The 23,125-nt window shown below is 41.2% G+C and overlaps 1 protein-coding gene across 1 annotated transcript in view; it reads left to right on the top strand.

The window, feature by feature from the left end:
* The window catches only part of LOC311604068 (high mobility group protein B1-like), a 53,647-nt gene extending 31,648 nt beyond the window's left edge, over positions 1-21,999 (top strand). Inside the window, 2 exon segments of the mRNA XM_084793589.1 lie at positions 21,254-21,706; positions 21,709-21,999. Of these exon segments, the coding sequence (XP_084649715.1) occupies positions 21,355-21,706; positions 21,709-21,881 (525 nt within the window). The 5' untranslated portion in view covers positions 21,254-21,354 and the 3' untranslated portion in view covers positions 21,882-21,999.
* The last annotated feature ends 1,126 nt before the right edge of the window (positions 22,000-23,125 follow it).

A 23,125-nucleotide genomic window follows, 5' to 3' on the forward strand; every position in this document is an offset into this window, starting at 1 on the left:
ATGGAAATCACGCTCCACTGTAAAACACCCAAAAGGAGGGCTGCGGGTGGGGTTATGTACACGTGTCTTAGTTGCTGTGGTTTGGTGGTCCGCAGTTACTTCCTCCGTGCCATTCCCTCTTCCTACACCTTTTGTACCCTTTTCAAGCCGCTTCCCTTTTTAAGACCCGGCTTCCTCTTTGTTACTTCTCCCCTCCCCCAACCTTACTTTTTTTTTTTTTTTTTTTTTTTTTTTTTTTGGTCTGTTTCCTAGTAACAGACTCATCCCCTGCTCAGCTTGGAAACTATTTGTTTTCCCGTGGGTCCCATTGCTTTGCAAAGAACACAAGTTGTTTGTTCGGTTGTGTCTGGAGACTAAAAGCCTGCTTGTTTGCATTAGCTTTCCACTGTGAGACAACCTCCTCTTCTGCGCTCACTTTTCCTGCACAGGAGACGCTCCACAGGGCACCCTGGCCTCACAAGGTGGCGCTGTGTGCTTACTGACCATGCATTCTAATACTAGTCTGGTCTTAATCAAAGCAGAGCCCTTTTGCTCTTTAGGGAAGAACTCAAAATTCCCAATGTTTGTCAGTTCCCTGAAGTGTTTCCCCAGCTTGTGCAGAGCTAGTGATTGTTCCTCGGATGAGGGCTTACAGACCCAACCCTCCCACACCCCTTCCAAAATGTTTGTAAGATCTAAAGAGGGATCAATTTGCTGGGTGTCATTGCACCTTTAATCTCAGCACTTGGGAGGCAGAAGCAGGCTGATCTCTAAGAGTTGGTCTATATAACAAACTCCAGGCTAACAAGGCTACATAGTGACACCTTGTCTGAGGGAAAGTAAAAATAGGGATGATTACTTTTTTTTTTTTTGTCTTTTGTTTGTATGAAGGTCAAATTATAAATGCCAACAATAGCTCTTCCTTAAGAAACTACTAAGATGACTGCTGACCAACACATTTCTCATTCCTCTCCTGGTGAGTACTGGACAAAACGTGGACCTCACGCTTTCTCAGCTCCCACCAGCTCCTTTACCCCGAGATTCCCGCAGTGACAACCCTTTCCAGTGGGTTGTTGGACTTCAGACCAAGACAAGCAGCTGAGGTGCTTTTTTAACCAAGGCAGCCCAGGCTTCCAAGCTCTCCCAGCATCCCCTAGTCCCTACTTGTGTCAGGGCATGGTCGGCATATCCCACCCTCTACCCCAAATTTTCCAGCCTAAGGGCAGGGGCTTCCCCTCCCCCAGAGGATCTTTACTATATAATCTAGACATTTTGGTTTCCCCCCCTTTTTTTTCTGTGTTAACATCTTCCCTCCCTCCCTCCTTCCCTCCCTTCCTCCTCCCCTTTCTCCCCCTTGAGGATGCACTTCCCCCACCCCATTTTTCTTTCTACCCCTGCATGGTGACTTTCCTGTCCCCATTCCTTGGGACCAGCAAATCCACTAAGAGCTGCCTCCCAAAACTCTCCATTTATGAACTCTAGCCTGGCTTGAATTAGCTCATTTCACCCACAGAAGAATGCTTATTAGGGACCCTGATGACCTGTTACAGTGTTGTGTGCTCCTCTTCCCATGGCACATGGATGGTTCAGGCCATTTCTTTTCCTTTGCCCATAGTACTTAACTACAGACAAAGAACTAGCTTATCACATGGGGCTCAGGTGTGGATGCCTAGGAGGCTCATTTTCAATAGTTAGGATTTGAAAAGGGGCCCAGAAGATGATTAGTACATGCCCCTGGTTGAATGACTCATTGGTTACATTTTGTGAAACTTTGACTTAGTAAAGAAAAAAAAAACCATCAGATTTCCCAGGGATCCAAGAGTAAACAAAGTAATAAAGACATGCACTTATAATAACAGTAGAGCACACACATATTAATGCATATGTTACAGTTTATATAAGTCAAGTAATAAATTTCTATGTAAGTCACAACAATGACAAACAAGATCATGCAAACTTTTCATGTGATACAAACCAGTCCTCCGGGGGCTCTGATTTGTGGAACTTCCTACAGAGCTCGGCTAAGGTGCTGCACACACTACCTGTGCCAAGATTTGCCTCTGCCAGGGTCATGCCCACAAGTACTGAATGTTCACACCATGCTATCCTGTGCTGTAGTTTTCTGAGGGGTAGGAATATGGAAGACAAACAGACTGATACGAGAGGATGTAGAACTTGCATTACAGCATTACAGCATTGCAAGAGACAACTGAATTGTACAATAGACACGAGCTAATTAACAGTATTAAACAATGCCCTACAGTTGCACATGGCTTGACAGAGGGAGGCACCAATATTGTCTGCGGGATGTGGAAAACAACTGAGCATTTGTGTTCTGTTCTTCAGGGGAGGTACCTTCTGTTTTTTCCTCCCATCTGCTTAGGGTGCCCAATGCTTGCCTTGGGTTCTCCTGTAGTGTTTTTCTCTTTCATTTAACCCCTTGAGCGCTATTCATGGGTAGAAGTTCATGTGCCCCGTGACGTGACAGTGTGCTTTTCATATTCTCCATTTCTTTTTCCTGTTGTGTTCAAAGAATGTCCCCCTCCTCCACAACAAAGGAAGGAAGGAAGGAAGGAAGGAAGAAAGGGAGAAAGGCTATTTTGTAAGTCCACCAGGTCACACAACAAAAGAAAAAATTTAAACAAACGTGAAAAAAGAAGGGATTATTTAGGACTAGGAAAGGGATCAGTGAGAGTGATAGCCAAAAAGAGAGAGCACCAGGGATGAATATGACCAAAGTCCATTATATAGATGTGTGAAAAGATCACAGCGAAGTCCAGTATTATATATAATAAAAACTTTTTGAAAGTTAGGATTTTTGTTTGTTTGTTTTTGTTTTTTTGAAACAGGGTTTCTTTGTGTAACAATGGCTGTCCTGGACTTGCTTTGTAGACCAGGCTGGCCTCAAACTCACAGACATCCACCTGTCTCTGCCTCCCAGAGTGCTGAGATTAAAGGCGTGCACCACCGCACCCAGTGAAAAGTTAAGATTTCTGTTCAGAGTCTCTGTTGCTGGTCCATCTTCTCTAATACTGCCATTTAGAGGCCTTACTCACCCAAAGAGTGTTTTCCTGCTGAAGACACAAAGCCAGTCAGTCATATGTCCTCACAAATGTAAGTTTCTCACCTCAGATCATAACCAAAACACTGGCAAATTATGCATGTGTTTGTACACTCAAGTGAAAGGAATCAAACTGAAAGGCAGAGGAAACCTTTATATCTATTTGGAGAATACAGTCTATATCTTCATTCACAAAACTGGAGCTCATTTGTGAGAGTTGGAGAAAGCCAACAGCACAAGAGAAAAGGGAAAGCAAACTGGGGTAGATTGTAATAGAGGAGACCATTTGGTAAGCAGAGACCAATGTTACAATAACAGTGACGGTAACACACAGGCACCAGGAAGGTTAGATAATCAGAAGAAACTGTTAACAATACACCTTACCAAAGTGCTCTCCTCCACCAGAGAGCTTGGGAGCTGTCCTGAGAAAACTGCCTGGAAATTAGAGCAGTGACAAAAATAAGGGAGAAAGAAGAACAAAACCAAGCCAGCACCCTGAGAGTTGTAACATAAGACGTCCATAAGTAGAAAACAAAGAAAAGTGTGGGTGGGTGGAAAATTCGAAGTATACAAACAATGTTTCTCATAGCTACAAAAGAGGCTTTGGAGTGAAGAGTGACTTGGGGATGAAGGAAGAGAAATCGCTTAGGAGAAAGCAAGTGTTTCATGCTGCTCGAGAGCTGGGGAGGACGCCCCCACCAGTGTTAGGGAGACTCAGAACAGAATACACACTCTGAGTTAGTAAGGAGTAGGCCAATGTTATAAAAGATCTGAAAAATGAATTGTACCTAGAACTTTAAATTCTTCTATTGCTAATCGAGTGGCGAAGTAAATAAAATGTATCCCAAACATGGCGACTAAAAGAATGTTGTCCCCACATACCTTAATTCAGAATGATAAAGCATGAAAGCCCTTCTGAGATTTTGAGACTGTTTTTCTAATACTCTCTTCCCCCCCCCACCCCCGCCCTGTGTACATACACAGGCCAGAGGATGTCATTAGGTGCTGTCTTCTATCGCTCTCAGGCTAATTCTTTTGACACAGGATCTCTTCCTGAATCTAGGACTCGTGTATTTCAGCTAGACTAGCAGCCAGCAAGTTCCGGTGACTCCTACTGCCTCTGTCCCCCACAGCCCTGGAGCTGCAGCTGCATATGAGACCACACCCAGCTTGTTGCATGGTGCTGGGATCCGAACTCAGCTTCTCTCGGTTATGCGGCAAGTACCCTTCACCCCTGGATACCTCCACATCACCCAAGAGAAAAAGTCTTGCCGAGTATTTAGTATTTTTGCATGCTAAGAAAAAAAAAAAAAAGAAGGGAAAAAAAATTAAAGATGAGTTAAAAGGATACAGTTAGCAGTACTGGTTCAGGAGGGGGTCTGGTTAACTGGGGTAGCAGAAATGTGAACAATCCTGGAAAATTTAGTGTCAAAGACTTGGTAGTATTGTTTTAATATTTATCTAATTGTAATACTTTTTCAAAATTATACATATGCGTGTGTGTCGGTAGGCGATGTGCACATTTGTGCCAATGCCCACGGTAGCCAGAAGAGGGCATCAGCTCCCCTGAAGCTGGAGTTGCAGGTGTCTGATGTGGGTACTGGGAAGTCAACTCTAATTAGAGCAACACGCTCTCTTAATTGCTGTGCCCTCTCTCCAGCCCCCAGGAAGATTGTTTTAAAGAAGAACAGTGACGTGGTTAGGGTTGTGATGCCGGAGGATATGTAAGACAGGAACGAAAGTGTAGGTAGCTTCCTCAACAACAGAGCAAAGAGCCCAGCTCCACTGAAGAAGAGTCATAATCCAAGTGTGCTCCACCATGATAAGGCATGGTGTGGGGCAAATGGCACGGATAAAGGGTTCTCTTTCATGTAGCATAGAGGTATGCTGTTGGCCTTAGTGGGAAGGCTTGCATTTCCAGCATATTATTTGGCCTGCCTATGAACGAAGTGGTTATATCCATGCACCAGGCAGGTTTCATGGTGGAAAAGGCAATAGAAAAATCCTTTTAGGAGAATGGCTCCAAAGTACATGAAAAAGACTGGAGGCTGAAAACCAAGGCACTGTCACTCAGGTCTTTGTTCTCAGCTTTCCAAGTTGGACCCGGAGGTTGGGAAATCATAATTGTCCCTGGTTAGGGAGGGGATGTATGAACAGTGTATGAAATCATCACAGAAGCCATACTCACCTTCTATGCCCAGTGGAGTGGTGTGTGTGTGTGTGTGTGTGTGTGTGTGTGTGTGTGTGTGTGTGTATGACACAGTTCCTTCCACTTTCCAGCTCCTAGCATGAGTGAGCTCATTGGATGGTCATTAAATTGATTCCAGAGCTTTCTACCTGCACTACTACAGTGCATGCTTAAAGCAGCTAGACTACCATAGCTTTTTGAGAAAAGTGTGCTGAGCTGTTGAGTCTGGAAATGTGGTTTGAAGTATTCTCCTTGGCAGTGACAGGCAGAACTTTGTACTGATAGAATAAACTTATATTACCAGTGAGAATTTTACCAGGGGTAATGTCAGTAAATTTCTTTCCAATGGGAAGGACATCAAAGATTAAAAAATATCAAGGTTATAAATTTTACAGGTTTAGACTTAGTATAATAATAGATTATTACAAACTATTGACAGATTAAAATACAACTAAACCCCTATTAGCTAAAAAAAACAAAACCACACACAAAAAACCCAAACTCCTATTTTTCTGAACAACAGCAAATGTTTAAGTACTTTACCAAGTATGTATTATAAGCCAGAGACAACAATAACAGACACACTAACACAAAAGGGGAAATGTCATGGGGCTACAGACAATTGAGGCATGCTGAGAGCTGGAGCAATAGTCTCTCCCAGAGAAGAGCCCCCTCACTGGTTATCTAATGTCAAGGGTCAGACCTGACAACATATACATACAATTGACCTAAATGGACTGAGCAGGCTGTATTTATACATTTATAATACATATGCAACTATAACAAGTAAAGAAAAGAGGTGATGAATTTGAGAGGGAAGAAGGGAGGGAGAGGTTGGAGGGAAGAAAAGGGAGAGGGCAAATTATATAATTATTTTAGTTAGAAAAAAGGATGTGTTATATGCATATTACTTTGAGGGGGAAAGGGAACCACTACACGAAATAAAAACAGAAATAAAAGTAGGAAGCGGTAGATAGGGAGCGGGAATGGGGTGTGTGGAGGCCCAGGCGATTGCCTTCCATTTTAAGGGCCTTTTAATAGTGTTTTGTTTTAAAAATAATATACACATTTTATCTTAAAAATTCTAACAAGGTTGTTCTTTTACTACAGCCTTTAACAATATCACTCAAAATACTTTTAAAGAATGTATGAATAAGAGCTGGACGCCTTTAACCATAACTACTGCTCAGATGGGTTTTTAAAGTTGTTTGGCAGTGGTTTACAAACATCTGTAACTCCAGTTCCAGGGGATCCATAACCCTCTTGTGGCCTCTGTGGGCACCAGGCAAACACAGGGTACACATGCATACACACAGGCAAAACAACCAAACATAAAAAAAGAAAACCCTTTTTGAAAGGGGGCAGGATAGATGCCTCAGTGGTTAAGAGCACTGGCTGCTCTTCCAGAGGACCTGGGTTCAATTCCCAGCAACCACATCATGAATCATAATTGTCTGTAACTCCAGCACCCTCAAATAGACATACATGCAGGCAAAATATCAACATAAATAAAATAAAAATAGATAAATTATTAAAATTGTTTGGATCCATTTGGATCAAAGATCCCAAGGCTTAGTTCCTTAGTGGTATTAAACATGTCTCTCTTCCATTTGTGTCACTGTCTTTGGCCCTTTAACCGTTCCCCACGTGTCCCCAGCTGATGGTAAGACAAACAGACTGTGTCACAAGGAGGGGCTAGGACCAACAACCAAGCATAACCAGTTAGGTCAGATGTTATCTGCAGGTATGCGGGTGTGAGAGAAAGGGGGCTTAGTGAGGGAATGTTAGTAGGAGTGTTCTAATTCATAGATACGCCTTATAAAGCAATCCAGGCACACACATTGCTTTATAAGGCGTATCTATGAATTAGAAAGTACTATCTTTCTCATTCTACACTAATGGAGAAGTACAAGGCCAAACAAGATTAGGAAAAGCCTTTTATTTAAACACTAAAACTGTTCCTTTAAAAAAAAAAACTGAATGCCTCTTCATACTTTGAACAAAGTGTGAATATCAAAGACAAAATATGGCATCCTTATTTCAGTAGGGATTTGAGGAACGAAAATTCTGTGAAATATGTTCTGGAAATTTGGGAAGAAAACTAGTGCAGTTATAAGAAACTAAAGAATTAGTAATGAGGGTCTGTGACATTTAGGCAGAAGAGTCAGTATTTGGGTAAGATAACTGAAAATGAAAATAATTTGCTTAAAGTAAAGTCAGCCACATATAACAGGAAGGACTCAGGATGCCTGGAGGAAGTGACCACCCAGTGACTAAGGACCCCAAAGGTAGCTCTGGGGAGGTGTAAATGCTTGTGCAATCCTGTGCAAGCCTCAGCAACCAGAGAAAGTACAACAGGTTGTAGAGACCAACACTTCCTCTTGAGAGTAAAAGCAAGCACAGGGCTACTTCTCCTTGGGATAGACCCTGCAGTCCCAGTGGCTGCTTGCAACTTCAGATAACATTGAATCCTAGAACAGAGATTCAACAAGCTTCAGCTGTAACTTGAACAGTTTGTGGTGCTATTACAAAGCAATTTCTTTCTTCTGTTACAGTTCGTGATACAAAGTTTATTATTAGGAACTTGGACAGTGGTTTCCTCTTTGCTTGGTGAATCCAGCATTTTCAACATTTTGCTTACAGGAAGTACTTGGGCAAACTTAATTGCCAGCAACAGTACTCTTTATCCTTGGAGCCATTGTTAAGAAAATTCATGGCTTCTTGAACCTTCAATTCCATTGACAGTCTGTGGGAAACACAACTGTTCAGGGACTGATGGATGGATGGAGTATAGCGTGGATGCACCGCACAAAGGGATGATTCTCTTTGTTATGGAACAGACTAGACAGATGTGAGCTTTGCCACCACTTAGAGGGCTGTGCTGTTGAAAATACATAGCTTTATTTATTTGTTTGTTTGTTCTCACTTTTGGACAGGGTCTTTATCTGCAGCCCAGGTTGGCCAGGAACTCTCCTAAGTGCTGGGATTGCAGACATGTGCCACCACACACAGCTTTTGAACTTATAAATTGTTTCATTCTAGACTTTTCCATGGAGAGTTCTTGGACCATGGCTAAGAATGGCTAATTGAGACTTTAGAAAGCAAAACATGAAATAAGGAGACAAACTGAACCTAATCCTTTAAACAACATAAAACTGAACTATTTCCTCTTTGTGTAAGAGGCCGCCAGTTATATTATTTGAATTGAAATTGTATTTATGTTTCACAAATGCGAAACAAGTGTTTTCATAAGGAGATCAAATGAAAATGTTGACATCAAATACGCATATGTCTCATTTATTCTTAAAACATTTCATCCACTCATTTGGGAATTTCATATATGGATACTGTATATCATTTACCCATCTCTTCTCCTTGTTTCAACTCTTCCCGTATATAAATATATATGTCATCTATCTATCTATCTATCTATCTATCTATCTATCTATCTATCTACACACACACACACACACACACACACACACACACACACACACACACACACACACATCCTCCTGGATGTAAATATGCTTTTGTTTTGATCCTGAGTACGGGATATGTAATGGATGTAAACATGTTTTTGTTTTGATCCCAAGTGTGGGATGGGGAACAGACTTGTGAGAGATCAGGTGATGTTTATCCACTAGAAGACGAACCACCTCATGTGGAGGCCTGTTTTTTGCCAGCTGAAACACATCTTAGTACAGACTCTAAGAGGAGATACATATATGAGGCCAAAAACAGGAGGTGGGGCGTTTTGGATCTTGGTACTGTTTGGCTGTTCATTGCTCCACTTCGAGACGGTGCTAGAGAGACTGCTCCAGAGAATGCTTTGGGGCTTCAGGTTCCGGCTGCTACTCCGGGTTCCAGCTGCTGTTCCAGGTTCCATCAGCAGCTTTGGTGGAATTGCTGGTCTGCTGAAATCCTGCTGACTACACCAGGGGAATCCCTCCCAGGAACTGAGTCCAAAAAGGTCTACTTCTCCTGTTCCCATAAACCTCCTTTCTCTCCTATTTAGGGTAGGTGATTGGAAGGGAGGTATAAGCATTAAAGAACCCCAAATAAAGTAGGTTTGGAAAAGGTTGATGCCTACACTCCTGTGTCCCCCTCCTCCCTCGCAAGTTTACGGCCTCTTTTTCTTTACTTACATAAATATACATAATATATAAATACAACCTGCTGGCTCTATTGAGTGTTGCTCATATTCATGTGTTTTGGAGGTTGATCTCTTGCAATTGGGTAACCAATTAGGGGGTTCATTCCTGGGGAAGACTAATGCTCTCCCTTTCAGTAGTCATTGGTTGCCCATGGCTCTTTTTCTAGTGTGAGACTTGAGATTTCCCCCATTCGAGTGGCTTGTCACTATGCAGGCCTTGCTTAGGCAACCCTATTGTTGAGATTTGCTTCATATATAAAGACAGAGTCTCACCACAGGCATTCTGGTCCTGTGGCTCTTACAATCTTTCTGTCCACATGATGCTCCCCAGCCTTAGGTGTAGTGGTTGTACCGTAAATGCATCGACTGGGGCTGGGGACGCCATGGCCAACTTCTATGCATTGTGATAGTTCACATTTCATCATAAGCACACATGCAAACATGTACATATGTATTTTACCTTCAGAAATTGACATTTTCCCTTTGAACAACAGATGGGGAAATAATTTTCTACTGTTTTAAACTTAACAACATTAGGAAGTTCATGCATACTCTATTAGTTGAATTTTAGTTTACACTACTCTGGCTTTTTATTTAAACAACTTTTATATTGCCACATGAATTTCTGTTTCAGAGTAGTGGTGATGTAGATGATTCAGGAGGTGAGAACAGATGAAGACCAGAGTTCAGATCTTCAGAACTCATGTGAAAAAGCCAGACATAGCTATGTGGGTTCTTATATCACCAGTGGGCATAGGGACAAGAGGACCCTGGGGCTTGCTGGCCACCAGCCTAGTTCTAAGTTAAGTGAGAGACCTTGTATTGAAAGAACAACAGAGTGATAGAGTAGGAGGTTGAATGTTTTCTTTTGCATGCTTGCTTAGAGAGAGAGAGACAGAGAGAGAGAGAGAGAGAGGGAGGGAGGAAGGAGGAGGGAGAGAAGGAGGAAGAAAAAGATAATAATAATAATAATAATTTTAATGTTGGGAAATACTCTAGTTTCTCTTTATTTTTCCATTTTCATCTATCTACCCCTCTAATCTACCCTATCTTTTATTTGTATATCACAACATTGTGTTATTTATTTATTTTTCTTTCATAGTGTACTAACACCTTAGGGTAGATTTTAGCCTGACATGTCATCTAGTTAACTGAATGTAATTTAAAAACCAAATTTCCAGGTAATTGTTTTTTAAAGTAATGATGTAAGATCAATTACTGTGAAGGAGCCTTTCTTTCTTCCTGAATTTAGGCACAAGAATATTACTAACATTCTCCTTGGAATGTAGGTGTGTCTATCTACAAAGTTACCCAGTGCTAAACAGCAGCATTGTCCTGTAGACAAGAAAAGCCTGATGTTATCTGGTCCAGACAAGACTTCCTTTTTGTTCTTTGGAAGCTGCTCTGGCAGGAACTCAGGAGTGAGCGCTTGGAGAGAACACACTGCAAATATGAAGTGAGAGTTCTTCACGGTGTAGCCTCAGCTTTGTCCTCTAAGCAGCTGCTTTTCTCTGACAGACCCCATAGAATGTAGAGCTTACCAACTGATGCACAGCCTTAAAGCAAAGGCAGAGCACAGTGAGCTGATACCCACTGGAGTGTTTACGTGGAAGAGACACAGTGAGGCTCTGTATTGTTTAAGAGGACAGAAGCCTGCTGATAGCCGACGTTCTACTAGTGACATAAGGCCAACATTGGGTGGGACTGAGTCCTAGCATGCCCTAGTATGTGCTTAAGCTTCTAGTGAAATCCGGATGATATTTCACCGTAAAGCAATTGTACATAAATTTATTTTAGGGAAGAAAAAAATTTTTGAGACAGGGTTTCTATGTGTAGACTTGGCTGTCCTGGAACTCACTCTGTAGACCAGGCTGGCCTCAAACTCAGAGATTCCCCCTGCCTCTGCTTCCTAAGTGCTGAGACTGAAAGTATGCCACCACTTCCTGGTGGGTTTGTCGTCATAAAGTTCACTTTAGCTTAGAATTCTAAGGATTAACTAGAAAAAAATAATTACTGGGTTGGAGAGATGGCTCAGTGGTTAAGAACCTGTACTGTTTCTGTAGGGGACCTGAGTTTGTTTTCTAGCACCCACATGGTGCTGCAGGATCACCTCAGCTCCATGAAATCCAGTGCCCTCTTCTGGATCCCATGGGTATCTGTACCCATGTGCACATACAGGCAGATTTACACATATACATGTAGTGAAAAATAATAAAAATAAAAAATTTAAACATATTTCACCAAAGTGCTAAAATAAATAATATGACACTTTCTTTACTTTTAAAAATGATATTCTTAAGTTTTGGTAATTATTTACAAGAAGTTCATATTTTGTTAATTATTGGGAAAATAAAAAGAGAAGAAAGCACAAAATTTGAACTTTAGGCCATTGTCATTAATACATACATGAAAAGGCAACATGGGAAAATGTAGGTTGAGGTAGACAAGGCAAACGACCCTCTGATAAAATGTGCCCTTTATAGTTATTTCTGATACTTTGATTTCTTGTATTTCTGCTAGTAGGGTCATAAGGATGATCAGGAAGAAAGATCTTCCTAGTGGTTTCCAAAACCTGTGTACCCCCCCCACCTCCATCCTCCCACCCCCACTCCCCCACCCCCCCCCCCACTCCAAGATCAGTGAAGGGCGCCATGAAGGACTGGTAAGGAAACTGTGGTACTACGAGTGAGGAGCCAGGGCAGCTTGTGTCGTGGAAGTCAATGGAGTCCTAAAGCGGACTGAAGGTTGAGGTCCCTTAGGGGCTTTTACATTCTCCTGAAGTGAAATAAACTTAGCAGGTTTCCTCATAACTGCAGACTGTGGCCTCTTAGAAGATTTACCTTGGATTTGCTGTATGTGAATCTTCCACAGGCCAGGAGCATCTTTTTCTTGGACCTACGAGCCTCCCATGTGCAATGTGGTTGCGAAAGACCTAGTCTCTGTGTGACAGCAGGAGTCTAGCTCTCTAGTCTCTGACTGGACAGCACAGGTGCTGCAGTTGCCCTGTTTCCCCTAGTTCCACAGGAAACCCAGGGCTTAAATCTCTGGAGAGAGATCAGTTTATCTTCCCAATTGTTTTGGCTCCTATTATAATGCACTTAAGCAAAATCTTACTTGTAGCTTTTAACATGTATCTGTTGTGATATTTCTCTTTAGCAACAAATGTAGTATTACTTGTTACTTGCAACAGACTATTATATATAATCTCCTCCATTGATCTGTCTCTTCCATTGCTCCCCTTGGAAAATTGACTGAGAATTTAGTTCTGCCTTTTTTTTTTTTTCCTCTGCAGCAGTCAGGACGGATTTGTAACAGGAGGAACAGTCTGTCTTCTTTCGCCCGAGATAACTTCGCTGTATTGTATTAGCCGCTATGAGGCTACCTCACTGGTCTTTGTTTATGGGTTCTGCACCAGTGTAGAGGGGATGGGGCAGAGGAATCTGTGGTCCACAGAAGGGGCCTGGGTTCTAGTTGTGGAAATCACAGAGATGGGCCCACACTTAGGTGTGCCTGGATAGGAGGGGAGCTGCAAACCTCTGACAGCAGGCTTTGGCCTACAGTTAGTGGCCCCTTTCCATCTTTCCTTTTGCTTTTTCTGCTGTCACATACTGTTTCATAGAAAAAAAAATAGGTTCTATGGGGCATCTCATTCCTATAAGAAAGGAGGGGAAACATTTTGTAGATTTACTTGTTTTATAACTTGCTTACTAGAGTCAAGTAACTAAAGACATATAAATTTAACCAATAGTGCATGCATCGTAATGGCAATACCTAAAACTTGTGAAAATATATTTAATTTACAATATATTTCTGACTGGCTGGAGAAAAAAAAATAGACAGTATGAGACCTGAGGGAAGTTACTTAGGCTTACCAAGTCCTTAAGTTCACAATTACTCATCTGTAAAACAGGAAAAGTGTCTGTCTTTTGTCATTTTTATTATCAAGTGAAGCCCAGTTTTTTATAGTATAATACATCTATACAAATATCGATAAGTACCAGTACCTCAGTCACTTAACCTGAAGTAGTGCTGTTACTCTAAGTGTGTGTATGTCTATGTAAGTATCTCTGTGTGTTTAGAAGTGTGTTCTCTCTGTGTAAATCTATTCTCTCTCTCTCTCTCTCTCTCTCTCTCTCTCTCTCTCTCTCTGTGCGTGCATGTGTGCATGGGTGTGTGCATTTATCACAGAATGTTTATCCAGTGTTTTTACAGTGGGTCTCTCACTGTTCTGGAGCAGCCCACCTAGGCAAGCCTCACTAGCAAGAGATTTTAAGCACGTTCCATCATACCCCTGCTTTTTACATGGATTTTAGAGATCAGATTTAGGTGCTTGTAATTGTAAGCCCTTGAGAGCCTGAGCTATACCCATCCACTAAGTTATTTTACTCTCTAACCGAAATTGATGAGAGGTTGTCTATATCATAAATGGATGTATTTAACTAAGATTATTTTATAAACTCCTAATTTCTGTGTTTACTTTTCTTGCTTATGAAGAACTTTCTATAAATTTGATGTGTTCTTTTTCTAATAATACACTCAAGTAAGTTCATGTATGTGGGGGCAACTTTGCAAGGGAGCTGTGATGGCTCATGTGTTTGAATGAGGAACTTGGTCCCCAGTTGGTGAATTGTAATGAACTAGGAAGGATAAGGGTATGTGGCCTTGTTGCAAGAGGTGTGTCATTAGGAGTGTGGGTGTCTGTCTCTCTGTCTGCCTGCCCACCCCCCCACCCCACCTCTTTCTGCTTGGAGATCAGGATGTAAGCTTCCAGCCCCATGCCTGCCTGCTTGCCACCATGCTTCCCACCATGACAGACTAAGCTTTTAAAACGGTGAGCAGGCCCCCAATTAAATGGTGCCTTGGTCATGGTGTCTCTTCACAGCAACACAACAGGAAACTGAGACAGGGGTGATTCTATCATCACTGTTGGCCTCTCTACCATTTCATTGCTCGATGGACCTCCACTTAAAAATGGAAAAGACAAGAAACTACACAAAGTTTTGTAAAAATTAGTTGAACAGAAACAGTCAGATTAAAAAGTGCTCAAGAGTAGGTATAATCAGACAGACGAGATTCACAATTGAGATATCTGTACTCCAGTAATCACGGGCATCACCTGGATTTGAACTAATCTCACCCTAATATCATTATAAAGACATGTCATGATGTGAGTGACTTCCGTCCATGTTCTGGGATTCCTGGAACTTGTTAATCAGAATGATCTGGTAGACTCCAGTTGTCACAAATATATCAGAGAATGCCCATATAGCACCACATGCTAACTGACTGTGCTATTGGAATATCCTCAAATAATATTTTAGTTTCTCCAGAAAGACTCACATGGTATATACTCACTTATAATTGGGCACTAGCCCAAAAGGTGTGTCCCATGAAAGTCTTCACTTACCAGGAGATTGGGATAGATGTGAGGACATCCTACAGAGTGAAATCTTAAAATGAAATGAAAACCATGACATTGGTTCTGTTTATTATCTTCAAAACTTTTTGTTTTGTTGCTTAAATTCCAAGATTCCTCCTGTACTATATCCTTCACTGAGTTAGTACTTTCAGATTTCTTTAGTCATTAAACTACTTTCTGCCTCTTGCATTTGCTGCAGCACAACAGAACTATAACAGGACCACAGACCTTAGCACAACTGACTCCATGATGGATGTGCCATTCAAGCTTTAAAACTCAGGAGGTAGGCAGCACCATCAGCCAAAACTATAACAAAGGCCTAATCCATCAGTCAATAGTTCTGAGAAAATCTCTAAATGTACTAATCTTGCTTTTTGGCTTCTGTAGTTCCACTTCTGGCTAACTGTTCTTGTTAAATGAAATATTTCCACCCAAGGGCAGGGCATGGATTTTGTGCTGAAAAGCTCACCCTGAGAAATGCTCATGGCTACACTGCAATCTTAAATACCCAGTGTAGTCACTGGCCAGCTAATAAAGACTTTCTATTGGTTTAAAAATATTTGAGCTTTGCCATCATCAGGGAGTATACTAGACACTATAAAAAAATGAATAACTGTGACACCAACAAAAGTCAGAGGACTGTCTGAATGAAGTTGTATTTTAAAAATCTCTTTCCATGTTTCCGAGTGAATTTGTTGGTACTTAAGATAAATTAGTCACCTAGAATAAATAGAGTAGATTGGAATCTTTGTAGTTTTGTTAAGATGAAAAAAATTGCTTGTTTGTTTTTTAATGATATAATACTTAGATTTTATTTTGTATTCATCAATGTTTGTGCATATAGGTTTTTTGCCTGTATGCATTTCTGTTCACCACGTGCATGCCTAGTGCTCAAGGAGGTTACAAGAGGGTGTGAGGTGCCCTTATCTGGAGTTATCGGTATTTGTGAGTTGTTCAGTATAGGTACTGAGAACTGAATCCAGATCCTCTGGAGGTGGCAGGAGAGCCAACTCTCAAACCCCTTAGGCTTTTCTTATGTGCATTATTATATTCAGAAGTCACTCTACCCCTGCACACAAACATGATTCAATTAGGGCTGTACCAATGGTTCAGGCGCTAAGAGCATTGGCTGCTGTTTTGGTGGAGCTGAGCTTAATTCCCAGCACCCACGTGGCAGCTCACCACTGTCTGTTACTCCAGTGCCAGGAGAAGCAACACCCTCTTCTGACTTCCTTGGTCACCAGGTATGTGCATACACACACGCAGGTGAAGCACTCATACACATAAAAATAAGTAAATACAACAGTTCACTCTGCTTATTAAAAAACATGGTTTGATTATCTGTATTAGTTTTAAACAATCTATAAAGATAAAAGATCAAAAGAATATAAATAGCTATCCAAAGATTAATTATGGCATTTTTTAAATCTAAGGCTTGATTTATTGCTGTATCCCATCTGGGTCTAGTTAATAAATCAAAAATTTTCAGTCTTCCTGTTTATCTAGTGTTAGTTCTTTAGCGAAGATTAAAGTGAAGTCCTTAGCATTCTGAACATATGAATTTGTTTATAAACAGGAAGATTCAAAGGAGGTAAGATAGGCTGAGGCCTGGATCGACTGTAGAGTTAGTATCTTAGATAAAAGGGAAAACTTTGTCAGCTTGATTTGTTTGCCAGAAAAGTCTTTATAGTTTAATTTTTTCAATTTTCTCTTGTGACCATGCAAGAAGATGGAACACGAACAATGCACAGAGCTGGATCACACAGTCTTAAGAAGTGTAGCCCAGACTTGAATGCATGCCTCTGGCCCAAGTGGAGATAAAAACTGCACTATACTCTACTAAAGCAGACATTTAAAGTCTCACACAGGATGCACATGCATACTTGCATACATTCATATATATATATATAATACAATTTTAAAAATAAAAAAGTATAAAAATTCCCACAAGGAGGGTGAATAATTTATGAGTGGTTAGCTGGAGTGGACATATTCCTAAAGATTGCTAAATGTATAGGTTTATATTTAAGGGACTAAGTGACAGCTGCTTCCACAGCCATATATTTGACTGTTTGTTTGAGACAGGGTTTCTCTGTGCAGTCCTGGCTGTCCTAGAACTTGCTCTGTAGACTGGGCTGGATACAAACTCATAGAGATCCATCTTCCTCTGTCTCCCAAGTGCTGCACCACCAGTACCTGGCTGTCACATCCATATTTAATTCCTCCTTTGTACATGTCCACATTATAGATTATGACATCATTGACTTAAGAAGTTGACTTATTGTGAAGGGTTATTACAAGTTTCCCTTCAAGTCATGTAAGTGGTATTTTTTCTTGGTATTGTTTATTTGGATAAGGCAAACAGCATTCTGAAACTCAATGCCAATGTTACTGAATGAATTCAAGCATACTTTGATAAAATGAAGGGCATTCTGGATTCCAATTAAATGTAATTTGATAAATGCAGAGATTTATCTTTTTAGAGAGATGAATGGGTTAAAAAGTTCACTCTTGACTTTAGGTGACAGTGAATATTATTTTTACTGACAGCATGTTGCTGTGTGTGCAATTCTTATTAAGTTGTAGAATACATTAACATGAATTATCCTCTTAAAAACAAAATGTTTTCATTAAGCATAGTATCAAACTCTCCACTTAAATAAAGTGAGTTCATGTGTGCACAGTTCCATTGGGTAACTTGATTATCTAGCTAGTGCAAGCTAAGGTGGGCTTCTGGAAGCTCTGGATTTCCTGTTCCCGCACACATCCTGCTTGCTCCCACTGATAAGTGTAAGGAGACTTTCCCTAGCTGAAACAGAAGCCTGGCCACTAAGAAGGTTTTCCTCAGTCTCCCTTTCAAAGTGCCAGTAACAGGTAAAATATGTGTAGTAAGATCAAAGCCACAATGGAGTCTTTATGGTTCTATATTCCATCGCTAAGGTAAATTATCCTGACTCAAGTTGTTGCCTGAAGTAAACATAAAGTCCAGTTGTCTGGTCTGGCTGATAACTATGAAAAACCCCATTCTGCTTTCCTGGCAAGTGTATCTTATGTGGCATATTTTTATAGCTAGGAAACATGTTTTAGATATCCCCTGGAACTCTTTTCCAGATGTGCCACCTTTTCAGCAATTCTTGTGATTGTGAAAAAATGTTGTCCTTGTTATATAGGGCAGAATGCTATGTGAAGATGGTCAAGTCCCAGGTAACGTATTTGATGTCGCTTTTGTTTGTAGTATAAGGTCCCACTTGTGTAGCTCTGCATAATCTATAACTTGGTATGTGGAACCGGTGGGCCTTGAACTCACAGGGACCCACCTGCTTCCACCTTCTGAGTGCTGGGATTAAGGGACTGGGTCATGACAATCCCAAGTCCCAGGCTTTTGCTTAGCTGCCCTCCTACTATGTTTTAGACAATAACACATAGGAAAACTTCCATTGATCTTGAAAACTGTCTCTTGGTCTGTAACATAAAGCCAAGAGCTGACATCATAATAAAACAGCACTGTCATGAGTATAATAAAAATTATCTGGCCTTATTTTGTCATGTACAGAATGCAACAAGTCTACACAGGAAGTACACTGAGGTTTCTCTGAGCCTGTCAAGGCCACTGGATGTTGAGATTGATATGCTCCTGCACTGGGAAAATAATGGTGTCTGTCTCTGTGTATGTGTGTGTTTCTGTGTCTACGTGTATGTGTGTTTGTGGGCATCAAGATATGTGTCTCTCTATGTGTGAATTAGAATGAGAAATACATAAAATTAAATTGTAGGTAAGAGTCTGAATCAGGCCAGAAACACTGACAGCACTTAGGGGTTTCCCTTCTGATTTCTTATCCCAACGTTCAAGAGGACACAAGCGTATGTCTAGCAGGATTCTAGCAGGAGCTAGTGCCCACTGAGTGCCTGAAGCGGGAAAGCAAGGCTCTCCTCACCTGTGTTTTGCCTCACCTGTACAGAAGAAAGAAAGGTGTCCTAGTGAACCTAATTAGAGACAAAAGGCATTTTGGGACAATAGCAAGAGGCACTGATATTTTAACTGCTTGTATGTGGCTTGAAAATTAGAATCTTTTTGGCATTTTGGGTCTTTGAGATACACTTTTTACTTTTCTCCTACATAGCTGGAGAGAACTGTAGGATCCGCTTCTATTTGTATGGAACTGTAGGTGGCTGCAGTACTGTAGACTACTGTCCATGGCCTGGGAGATGACGTTCTCTTTTCAGTGTTTTTTTTTTTTTTTTTTTTTTTTTTTTTGCTTAAGCTTGTGTTTTGTGGGTCCTTCTTTTCCAGTGGGTCTCAGTATGTGGCTGAGGAAATAAGTTAAGAGAGTCCTTTGGGCTCTTCCTGGGCAATAGAGTGAAGGACTTGAGTTCTCTCTTAGCTTAAGAGAGCTCTTGGGATAAATATCCTCCATTGAGAGAAGTTTCATATGTATTGGGGTGAAAGCCTGCCCTTTGGGTCTCCAGAGATGGCTCAGTCAAGTAGGTAAAGTATTTGCCATGCAAACATAAGGAACTGAGGTGAATGCTAACCCACAGGAAGCAAGCTGAGCATGATGGCACATGCTTATAACCCCAGTGCTGGGATGCTCTGGCCAGCCAGCTTACCCTGCTACTCAGTGACCTGCAGGCCAATGAGAAACACTGTGCCAAAAAAGAAAAATGCCAACAGTACCTGAGGAAGAACATGAAAGTTGTCCATAAACACACAGTAACACACACAGTATCAAACACACACACACACACACACACACACACACACACACACACACACAGCCTCTCCTTTGGATTTTAAGTGTGCTTTTCTTTACATACACAATTAGAAGACATGAGAGACACACTGGGATGGGTCAGGCCATAAATAGTAATCATTAGTAGAATCCTTGGCAGGACTCTCATTCTCAGACATAATGTCAATATTGTGTAACTAGCTGGGTAGAGTGCTATACTGTGTAATACCAGCACTCAGGGGCCTCAGATGGGAAGATCATGACTCCAGACCTGCATATTGAGTTCCAGACTCCTTTCTATGTATGTATGTATGTATGTATGTATGTATGTATGTATATATATATGTATATGTATATGTGTGTGTGTGTGCGTGTGTATGTGTGTGTGTAAGGTGCATAACTTTCTCTGATAAAGCTTTGTTTATGGTATATAACACCTTGACTCTTCTTTTTCTCTTGCATGCATTTTAATTTTGGTGGATATCTATAGATACTAGCTTGGTGTCCTGAAAACTACTGGCATAAAATTTCTATTATTTAAAAATTAGATATGTTAATAAATTAAAGAAATATGCCTCATTTTTATACAGATCAACAATATTTCTTACATGAACTCTCTTATTTTAATTAAACTTGATATGCCTAAATGCAGTCATTTGTTTTGAAAAAAGAGTTATGATAACAAGTCATTAGATAAAGACATTTCTGCAATTAAATATATTTTAAAATTTATGTATTTTACTCTGGTGCCTCACATTTGACCATGTCCCCTGGAGGGGGAGACCTGGTGGCACTCAGAGGAAGGACAGCAGGTTACCAAGAAGAGACTTGATACTCTATGAGCATATACAAGGGGAGGTAATCCCCCTCAGAAAGTCATAGGGGAGGGGAATAAGGGGAAAATGGGAGGGAGGGAAGAATGGGAGGATACAAGGGATGGGATAACCAGTGAGATGTAACAAGAATAAATTAATAAAAAATAAAAATAAAAAATTTATGTATTTGTTTGTTTGTTTAGATTATTCAAGGCAGGGTTTCTCTGTGCAATCTTGGCTACTAGAATTTGCTCTGTAGACCAGGCTGGCTTTGAACTCACAAAGATCCACCTGCCTCTGCCCTGAGTACTGGAATAAAGGGCATGTACCACAACTGCCCAGCTAAAATTTGTTTTTATTCATAAGTATATCTTTTGATTTTGGAATAAAGCTGGAAAACAACAAAGCATTCTTTTTAAAAATGAGGACTGAGTTTCCATTGGAGCTAAGTTGTCTTTCATATGTGTTATGATACATTTATGTTTGTAACTATAACCACATTTTAATTCGTCACAAAACTTAGTTCCCTCAGCCCAGCAGTGGTGGCGTATGCCTTTAATCTCAGCACTTGGGAGACAGAGGCAGGCGGCTCACTGTGAGTTCAAGGCCAGCCTGGTCTATAAAGCAAGCCCAGGACAGCCTATGTCAAAAAACCAAAACCAAAACAACAAAAAAAATTAATACATTCCCTTAATATACGTTCCCTTAATATAAACAGACTGGACTAGAGTAAACTTTAACTGCATCACTAAAAATATAGTTAAACACCAATTTCTGACCTCTTAAAACATTCTGAATAATAGATTTTAATTGCTGGAATGAATAACTTTCTCAAAGATATATTGTGTCAGTCACAGTAAGATGTGCTAATGAATCGTCCTGTTTTCTAATCTTTCCCGAGACAGCCATTGCAGTACATTGAGCTCCGTAGAGACAGCGCCCGGGCAAGCGCGAGCCAGACGGGCACCGGGCGACTTCGAGCCTCGCGGACGAAAATCAACTAAATATGGGCAAAGGAGATCCTAAGAAGCCGAGAGGCAAAACGTCTTCATACGCATTCTTTGTGCAAACCTGCCGGGAGGAGCACAAGAAGAAGCACCCGGATGCTTCTGTCAGCTTCTCAGAGTTCTCCAAGAAGTGCTCAGAGAGGTGGAAGACCATGTCTGCTAAAGAGAAGGGGAAATTTGAAAACATGGCAAAGGCTGACAAGGCTCGTTATGAAAAAGAAATGAAAATCTACATTCTCCCCAAAGGAGAGACCCAAAAGAAGTTTAAGGACCCCAGTGTACCCAAGAGGCCTCCTTCGGCCTTCCTGTTCTGTTCTGAGTACCGCCCCCAAATCAAGGGCGAACATCCTGGTTATCCACTGGTGATGTTGCAAAGAAACCGGGAGAGATGTGGAACAACACCACTGCGGGTGACAAGCAGCCCTGTGAGAAGAAGGCTGCCAAGCTGAAGGAGAAGTATGACAAGGGTACTGCTGCCTACAGCGGTAAAGGAAAGCCTGATGTAGCGAAAAGGGGCGTGGCCTAGGCTGAACAGAGCAAGAAAAAGAAGGAAGAAGAAGATGAGGATGAAGAGGATGAGGAAGAGGAGGAAGAAGAGGACGATGAATATGAGGAAGGAGATGATGATAAATAAGTTGGTCCTAGCGAAGGTTTTTTTCCTTGTCTATAAAGCATTTAACCCCCCTGTACACAACTCACTCCTTTTAAAGAAAAAAATTGAAATGTAAGGTTGTGTAAGATTTGTTTTTAAACTGTATAGTGTGGCATTTTCTTTCTTCTTCTTTTTTTTTTATTAACTTTTAAATTTTTATTTAAATAATTTATTCAGATTACATCCCGATTGTTATCCCCTCACTTGTATCTTCCCATTTCCCCCCTCCCTCTCTGTTTCATCCTATTCCCGTCCCCCAGGCCTGTGACAGAAGGGGACCTCCTCCCCCACCATATGGTCACAGCCTGTCGGGTGTTATCCTGGTAGCCTGCTTCCCCTTCCTCTGAGTGCCACCAGGCCTCCTCACCAAGAGGAAGTGGTCAAATCGGGAGCACCAGAGTTCATGTCAGAGTCAGTCCCTGCTCTCCACACAACTGTGGAGAATGTGCTGTCCATTGGCTAGATCTGAATAGGGGGTCTAGGTTTACCGCATGCCTTGTCTTTGGTTGGTACAGTAGTTTGTGTGGGCCTCCCTTGGTCCAGATCTGCCTGTCTTGATGGTCTTCTCCAGAGAGTCCTGGTAGTATTTTCAATGGTCACTGACCTTGATTGGTACAGTCTAGAGGTTGTAAATTGGCATGGGAATTTAAAGCAAGTTCTTGTTGGTGCAAAGTACAAATTAGTTATATATGGGGATAGTAGTTTGTTTGTTTGTTTTCTTTTCTTTTTTGGTTTTGTTTTCTCTTTTTGGTTTTTGCCCCCTCAACTTCAGCTGTCTGTGATGAGGCTTCCATGAAGATAATTGTTGTTCTGTTAACTGAAGACCACTCTGTAATTGGAAAAAAATTGCAGCTGTTTTGTTGACATTCTGAAGTAAATGTTATTTAAAAAAGAAAGAAAGAAAGAAATGTTCCCCCAGGATGATGCATGTGAACACATGGTCCTTGGGTGGTGGTGATGCCTGCACAGGTTATGAAAATTTGCATACATGGAAGTTTGCTGAAGACAGTATGTCATTGGGGTGGGCGATGAGAGTTTACAGCCTTGTCCTACCTCTAGGTTGCTCTCGCTTCTCATCAGTGGGAGGAGCAAGCATGGTCTTCTGTTTCTGCTGTATT

This window comes from Acomys minous (assembly GCF_964271855.1).
Source record: "Acomys minous genome assembly, chromosome: 8".
Lineage (NCBI taxonomy): Eukaryota > Metazoa > Chordata > Mammalia > Rodentia > Muridae > Acomys > Acomys minous.